At 37.9% G+C, this 7,886-nt stretch overlaps 1 protein-coding gene across 2 annotated transcripts; it reads left to right on the forward strand.

Moving 5' to 3' along the window:
• Positions 1-779: 779 nt before the first annotated feature.
• On the forward strand, positions 780-6,120 carry LOC113301798 (uncharacterized protein At1g51745-like). 2 transcript variants are annotated; one of them, XM_026550623.1, is made up of 4 exons: positions 780-1,338; positions 2,799-3,727; positions 4,457-5,131; positions 5,205-6,120. In XM_026550623.1, exons 1-4 carry the CDS (start codon positions 1,142-1,144, stop codon positions 5,288-5,290), a joined length of 1,887 nt encoding a protein of 628 aa, XP_026406408.1. In that variant the 5' UTR covers positions 780-1,141; the 3' UTR covers positions 5,291-6,120. The 2 variants fall into 2 exon arrangements, with proteins under 2 accessions (XP_026406408.1, XP_026406406.1); XM_026550621.1 differs by having other exon boundaries at positions 4,457-6,120.
• The last annotated feature ends 1,766 nt before the right edge of the window (positions 6,121-7,886 follow it).

Below are 7,886 nucleotides of genomic sequence, written 5' to 3' on the forward strand. Positions count from 1 at the left end.
AGATTTCCATTTTCTATGGCTATTACTATTTGTAGCAAATTTCGCAAGGAAATCTACTGTGTGATTACTGCTCCTATTTCTAAAGCACACCCTGACACTACCTAAAAACTGAATTAAAAACCTACAATCGATCTTCCCACTTAGTAACTATTAAGTTAGGACCAACAATACTATCCATAATTTTCTTGTTGTTTTCTTAACACTAATATCCTTGAGTCGTAGCTGAACTATCTAATGAAGAGCTTTAAGAATCAAAATAGCTTCAGCTTGAGCAGCATCTCCAACTCTTTTGCCAATGTCTAGGCTTCGACCAATCTACCGAATAAGTAGAGACATTTCTGTAAAACTATCACCGAGAAGAACAGAAGCATCAACTTTTATTTTTAACCATCCCATTTGAAGGGGACTTCAAGCATGCATACTATGGCCACCATTATTAATTGAGAAGCAGAATCCAATTCTAGGAACAAATGATTTTGCTTCATAAAAAATAATTCTTTTACCTCTAGAAGTCGAATTTTTCTACAAGACCTATCCAAACGCATACTATGTCAAACCAACATTTACTTCTTAGTATTTTCTCACTTTTTGGTCCAATTGTCATTGATTTTATCAAGTTTTCATATTGTTGACTTATAGCAACGCACCAAATCACTCTTTCTTTCACAAATTTTTGAAGAGCACGAGATTCACGCACGTGCAAGTTACGAGAAACTAGTTAATATCGCTTTTTTAAATGCCTGACCAGGATTTAAACCTAACTCTAACCAAGGGTTACCAAACAAGAGTTAGACAAAGAGAGAGAGAGAGAAATAAGAAAACTGTGCATTCAAAATCAAAAGAGGAAAAATAAAAACCCTAGTTTGATCCATTAAATCTTGAATGAAATTGATGAATAAAATCTTTAAAAAGTTATAGAAAGATGAAATTGGTTCAGATTTGAATGGAAACCCTAAAAAGAATCCCAAGAAGAGACTCTAATTGTTATCCGATCCTATATCGTCATTACGTATTTGCTTTGTCATTTACAGGAGGTTGAAGAAGAAAAGAATTATCAGCATGATTGAAGTTTTGATTTTCAATTAGGAGGGTAACAGATTGAATATTTTGTGATCTAGGTTAACTTTTAGGGCTTACAAGAATGGGGATATTAGATGGGTTTGAAGGAACTGGTATAGAAGTTGATTGTAGTGTTGGTACTATAGTTTGGGTTAGAAGAAGAAATGGTTCATGGTGGCCTGGAAAGATACTTGGTGCTGATGAACTTGCTGATTCTCATCTAATGTCACCAAGATCAGGAACTCCTGTCAAACTTCTTGGTAGAGAAGATGCAAGTGTGTAAGTTCTTTAAATTATTTTCTTTATTGTTTCTGTATGTTTGTTTCACTACTTTTAATGTTTTAGCTAAAAAAGTACCACTTCAAACTCACTGAATAACTGTATCAGATCAAAACAAACTATTAGGCAGAAATAAAATAACAACCTTCTGCGTATCCTTTTAAGGTAATGGGATTCTTGATTGATCAGATAAATTTGAGGCTTTTCTGTTATGGGTATTGATTGTAGGTTTTGGTTTCGGCTTTAGTTGCATGTATTATCATAGAGCTGATAAACTAAAACTTGAGAATTGAATTTGCGTTGCTTCCGACTATTTTGATTGATGGGGCTTTACACCATTCCGAAAGTAATTGTAAACAACAGGTTGCAGCGACTTTATTTTTAATTTAATCTTAAATTATACCAGTAAGTGCCTTATGATAACTTGATAGACAAACGCGACACTCGTATATGCTACTAAGGATGTTATTTCCAGTTCAATATTGATCGATTCCAAGTACAAAGTAGGAACACAAATTACCCTAAGTGCACATTGCTCTGTTTGTGTTCCTTCTCCTTCTCCTTCTCCTTGTAACATATTACATATCTGTGTCATGACATTAAGCTAGCTAAAACTTCATATTTGAACTAGTGTTACTGTTAATATTGGTGATAGGGTAGTTGTTTGGTGTGCTGGCTTATCACGAAAAGTTGAAGCTTGATATCTGATCCTTCTTTGCAGTTATATTCCGTTACCTTTCTATATCCTTGTTAAAAACGTTAATCCTGAAACCTAATCAATTTTTAATATTTTTAGTAGTCACCTGGTGCACCTTTCTCCGCTAGAAATTCACGCAACACTCTGAAAGCACTTCATAAGCGGCTATTATTAGTAGCTTCTGCCTGTGATGTGTTAAATGTTACATCTTTATACATTAGTGAATTTATGTTATTGTACTGTTACCTATGTTAAGGCTCTCTATTGTGTATCTGGATTCCAGAGGAGAGTCTTTGTTACTTGTTATAGTCCAACGGAGGTTGTTTCTTGATCTGCGCTGGTACTTCTCGGGGTTCCTGATTGATGTTTCGGTAGAATCACCGGCACCTTCCTCAGTTTGTTTCATTTCGCTTCTCTTTGTAAAAAACCTTTTGAGAGGATTACTATATTATAAAGAGTCATCAGCCCTATAAACTTTTTCGAAAAAACAAGACTTACCAGTCTGTGCATCATCCCATGATTAATGTAATGTTGCTTGCATAAGTTTCATTTTATGCTTAATCTCTATAAAAACAGTGCATTGGTTCACTATATATGCCACATATCCTGTCACTATTCAAGATGCGGATACTCTGTTTTGTAATGCCTGGGTGCATATTACCGGTTTTCTTTAGCAGTCCTCACTTTTTTTCTGTAGATTTTCTATATTTTGTAAATATCTGTAGTTCCATTAATTACCTGATCTGTGGTATTTGTTTTTTAGGGATTGGTACAATTTAGAGAAATCCAAGCGTGTAAAGGCATTTCGGTGTGGGGAGTTTGATGATTGTATTGAAAAAGCTGAGTCTTCACAGGGTGCTCCCATAAAGAAAAGAGAGAAATATGCACGTCGAGAGGATGCTATTCTTCATGCTCTTGAGCTTGACAAGCAGCAGTTGGAGAGGAAGCAGCAGAACTTAGGTAATGCAAATAATGCAAGGACTAAAGTGCACATTGGTGTGAAGAAAGAGATGGGTATTCCTCTGGGGAAATTAGGTAATATTAACTGCAAACTATTAAATCTTAAGTCACAAAATGGACTGGGCTCGTCTGAGGAGAACACAGAAAATTCTTTGCATGCCCAAAAACATAAAAATGGGAAAAGATTGAGCTTGCAAAATGGTAAGTGTGAAACGACACCTCGGGTGGGAGGTTTGCAGGACTTTGAGCAAAGGGCTACCTCATCAAGTGGGTTTCGAAGTGCAGAAGGTGCCAACTATGGTAGCAGTAAAAACTCGTTCAGCTTAAAAAGAAAAAGAACACCAGTTGCTGTAATTGACGAATCCCCTGTGAAAAAACACGACATGCATCATCCTCCTATTCAAGTACTGCAAAGCAGTGCAAAGCTGCTTGCATCTAACTCTTCGCAGTCTAATGGTGGTGCTGCTTCTGAAGAAAAGGAGCGGACAGGAGGGGGTACCCGAGCTAAAAGAAGCCAATTTGTCTATCTTTCAGCTGTGCCAAGTGATAAACATAGGGAATTTCCTTCAGATCAGATGGAGATATCTCCATCTCAGTTTGAAACAGAAAGCAGTGATGATTCGTCCACAGAGGACGATAGTTCTTCTGGCTTAATAGAAGGGGTGGAATCTGATTTTTCTGAGAGAGATTATCTATATGGAGACATGGATGAACAGACAGGTGTTTTTTCAGGTTAGGTTTAAACACATGTTTTTTTTTTATATTACTTGGACCCTTTACATTACCAAACTTGCCTGCTTTTTCTCGTTACATGCTATCTGTTTGCATGGTATTTCCTTGCTTCTAATCTGATAAGGGATAATGAGAGTTGAAGTCTGTTTTTTGAGTATAGTTATCTTTTCAATTTTATTGAGCATCGAAAAATCAGTTATGCCTTAGTATGTAATATAGATATGTTAACAAGTGTATAACATATTCATGCTAAATAGAAAATGGAACTCGTTTTCTTTTCTTCTATTTTCTAGAGGGTGTTTACAGATTTTTTTGTAGGTTTAGATCGACAGAAGAAAAATTTGTTGAGGAATAAAAATTTTGGTAGTCCTTGCACATTTCTCAGTTCGTACAGTATAAGCTTAAAAAGCAACAAATGTATTTTGGTTTGGGTAGTAGTTGGTGAAAACATTTCACAGCTCTTGAAGCATGATTATATGGAATTGCAAATCAATTGAGAAACAGGCCCATTGACCAGACTACTTTTTATACCACCACAACAGAATGAAGAAGATCACTTCTCTGGAAGAAAGTGGCATGTATTACTTATGTTGTTTCACTAGTTATCCCATCACCGCCTTTTGTTATTTCCTTTATTTTGCTTTTCAGTGTTTGTGTGGTCAGACCCCATTATAGTAATCCTGGCTCTGTATTCCTATGTTGACACGCTATTTTGCATTGGCTGCACAGGTTCTGTCCTGATAGACACGGGACCAAGACATTTCGGAAGACTTGTAAATAATTACCGAGTCCGGAGGGGAAGCATGAACAGTGAGGATCTAGAGTGGTCTGCATCTACGACTCACATGTCTCATCTTCGTCCTCGTGCCCAAATCGGTGCTGGTACTTATGCTGGTGGGGTATCTAAGTGGCAACTGAAAGGTAAAAGAAATAGTCGCAATTTATCGAAGAGACCCGTGAAAATGGATGGGAGTATTTATAATGGATTAAATAGAGGCAGTCATTTTGAAGGTAGGGGAAGGAATAGTTCATGTGAAAGGTCATTGGGGCAGGGCTTCTACCAAGGTTTTAGTTATGATTATGACGGAGGTGATTTGTTCGACAAGAATTCAATTCACAATCAAGATTTGGGATATGGCAAAAGATACCAACCAATGTTTAAAGAAAAAACAGAAGACATCGATTCGGATGATGATTTCGTTTGGGGTATGGATGGTCTATCTCAGGCACCGGTAAAAAGATACTGGGATGAGTCAGAAGAGTGTTATGATCCGATATACGTTGGCCACCACCAATTTGGTAGTCGGAGGAAATCCAAGTTGGTAGATGTGGATTTGATGGTTCAAGCGACAAGTTATCAAGGAGAGCATGTCCCACTGGTTTCTCTAATGAGCAGATTGAACGGTAAGGCAATTATAGGGCACCCTGTTCAGATTGAAATCATTGGAGATGACTCAACTTATCTTATCCTTTCCAGAAATAATGATTTCTATGAGGAAGCCACAGAAAAGGATGGCAGTGCAGCACTTACACCTGTTTGGAGGACTGCACGGAGAACCGTGATGCATCGAATCCCACATCCTCATCCTCCGAAAGCTTTGGAAAAGAAGTACCCGGAGAAGTTACTTGAAAAAGTAAATTTGTCCAGTCAAAGAACAGGAATGTTGTCCTCAATTCCCACACAGCAGAAACTCAATAGACTTTCTAATCAGAAAGGTATGAACAGGTTGACTAAAGCACATGATGATGGACTTACAACCATAACATGCATTCCCGTGAAACTTGCATTCAGTAGGTTAACGGAAGCAGTTGGTAGACCTCCGTCTAGAACAGCAAACCCTACTAACGATGATATAGAGAGAAGACCATCATAACCCCTCAATGTTAATTGCTCTGATGGGTGCAATAATCTTGTACTTGGGATAATCTTGTACTTCAATTGCAGTAAGGTGGTTCCATCATCTAACTATTTTAGGTGTCGATGGTGAGACTTCCATCTCATGTGCGTGAAGAAAAGGCAGTTTTATCCAAATCAAAGGCATATGATTCTTGTGCCGGCACATATCCAATTTCCTTGGTTCGAGGCTGTTGGGTGAATTAGGGTTTGCATGCAGATGATAATGCTAATTCCTTCAGTTGGGAATAGCGCCACTCCACACCAAGAACTTGTAAGAGAGGCCAGTCCAAAAATACCAATAGTTATTTTTCTTATTTCTTTCATATATCTGAATTCAAAGGGACTTGCTAACTCATGTAAAGTAGTTTTACTGCAACCTCTTTTTTAGTACCGACTACAGATTACTTTAATTAGTTTGTTTATTGAAATACACAAGATAGAGACAACATTCACAAGATATGAAGTTGGCGGTTTTATTCGTGCCTTCACTTTTTTATTCCTTGTTTGTTATCACAATTTTATTTTATTGATTACTGAAAAGGAGAAATTAATTTATCGGTTCTATTAGTCAAGGGTTATATAGTTTAGGTATGTAGCATTTCGGATCTTTACAATCGCATAAATAAACATTAGCCCGACCTGAATTATAAGCATTAACTTCTGACCGACTTATTCGATAAGATCTTATCCCCTTGATAGTGTAGATGTTCCTGCGAGTTTTGATTCCTGGTACTTGCATAGTTTCCTAATGATCTTGGTTATTTCTTGATCCCGGTGTCTTCGTTCACAGTTGGTGTAGAACACAACTTAACTAGCCCAATGCTCGTTGTTGGTGTGATGGTGGTAGATCCGGAGTGTGGAGGTTTTGAAACCTTCATCACTGACTATCCACGAGAATAACCAAAGTTTTGACGAATACTTCAGAGTATGAACCTTGAAGTGATCCAGTGGTGTTCATGGTGGTTGTGTTGCCGATCGGTTGGTGGATTGGTAGATGTTGTTGATGTGATGTGGTGTATGTCTCCTGGCATCACCTTCTGTGAGCACCATTTGTCGTTGTTGTTGATGTGAAAACTTTCATAGAGGAATCCTGTTGTTGATGGTTCGCAGAACCTAAACTATTCTTAGTACTACTAATAAACTTGTTTAGCAACATGGAAGTAAAAACCACAAACATAAATACTGGTTGATGATTACAGTCATTCTCCAATCGGCTGGCAATGTTGCATCGATTATTATCTTTGTTCCTTGACTTCAGCTGCCTATGTGGGGTTGATGTTGTGTTGATCCGCGAACTTGAAGATCAACAAAGGCTGTAATCAACAAATTTCCACAAGAAAAACCAAATTTTAAAGGACCAGTGTTCTGCTTCAATAAGTTGTCAACCCTAGTTGGTAGACTAAGTACCCGCCGGAGATAACAAAACCTGATTTCAATACAATTATCATCCCTAATTGGTAAACAAAGTACCTGCTTGAGAATCTTGTCGTAGCGAAAAGGGCGCAACAGACTGAAGATGGTAGTTTTGGTTGATGATGATGGTGGGGAGATGATTTATTGTTGTCACCTCGTAGTAACCGAGTGTAAACAACTCCTGTAGAATGATCCCAGGATAGGGCATGGTAGAGACCATAACATGAAACTAAACCTAAAGAACAACTAGAACATGGTGTCATGGCACATTTATTTATATAGAGGAAGAGAAAAGTTGACCTAACAGTATGCGTGAGTTGGCGCGATATTTGGACTGTCAATATCTGGAGTTTCTTTTGATAGTCCCCCCAGGCATTACTCATTTTGCATGCAAGAGTTAGGTCCTGCCAACATCTCACATTTCTTCTCAAAAGGTCTCAGTGAACCTCTCTCCAACGATTGAGAGGTCCTATCCCGGATGTGGTTGCTTTTGAATTGGTTTGATTGGGGTTGTAACCAAGCTTTGAAAGCTTGCACTACTTGTTGTTTTGATGGCTGCTGACTTGACTTTACCATATTTGATAGCAACTCGGTGTGACATACGGATTTGTATTAATACATCGCTTGAAACTGTAGTACGAATTCTAAACAGCCGCGCCATAGGTATTGGTGTTGTGTCAGAGTTCTTTTTATCCGTCAGGTTTGGACAGGCTTGACAACTCATACTTATATATTTTAGCTCGTGACATTGTCTGCTTTTGTTTTGTTATGGCAGTAAAGTTTACAAGTGAATTATTGAACGATGTGGTCCACTTCACACTGAAGGGGCCAATGTCTTCTTCTAGTCGA

The sequence above is a fragment of the Papaver somniferum genome, chromosome 8 (genome assembly GCF_003573695.1).
Source record: "Papaver somniferum cultivar HN1 chromosome 8, ASM357369v1, whole genome shotgun sequence".
NCBI classification, from domain to species: Eukaryota; Viridiplantae; Streptophyta; class Magnoliopsida; order Ranunculales; family Papaveraceae; genus Papaver; species Papaver somniferum.

Coding starts and splice junctions, on each gene's coding strand:
- LOC113301798 (XM_026550621.1), top strand. CDS start 1,142: ATGGGGATATTAGATGGGTTTGAAGGAACTGGTATAGAAGTTGATTGT. Junction 1,339..2,798: donor GGTAGAGAAGATGCAAGTGT/GTAAGTTCTTTA, acceptor TTTGTTTTTTAG/GGATTGGTACAATTTAGAGA. Junction 3,728..4,456: donor ACAGACAGGTGTTTTTTCAG/GTTAGGTTTAAA, acceptor TTGGCTGCACAG/GTTCTGTCCTGATAGACACG.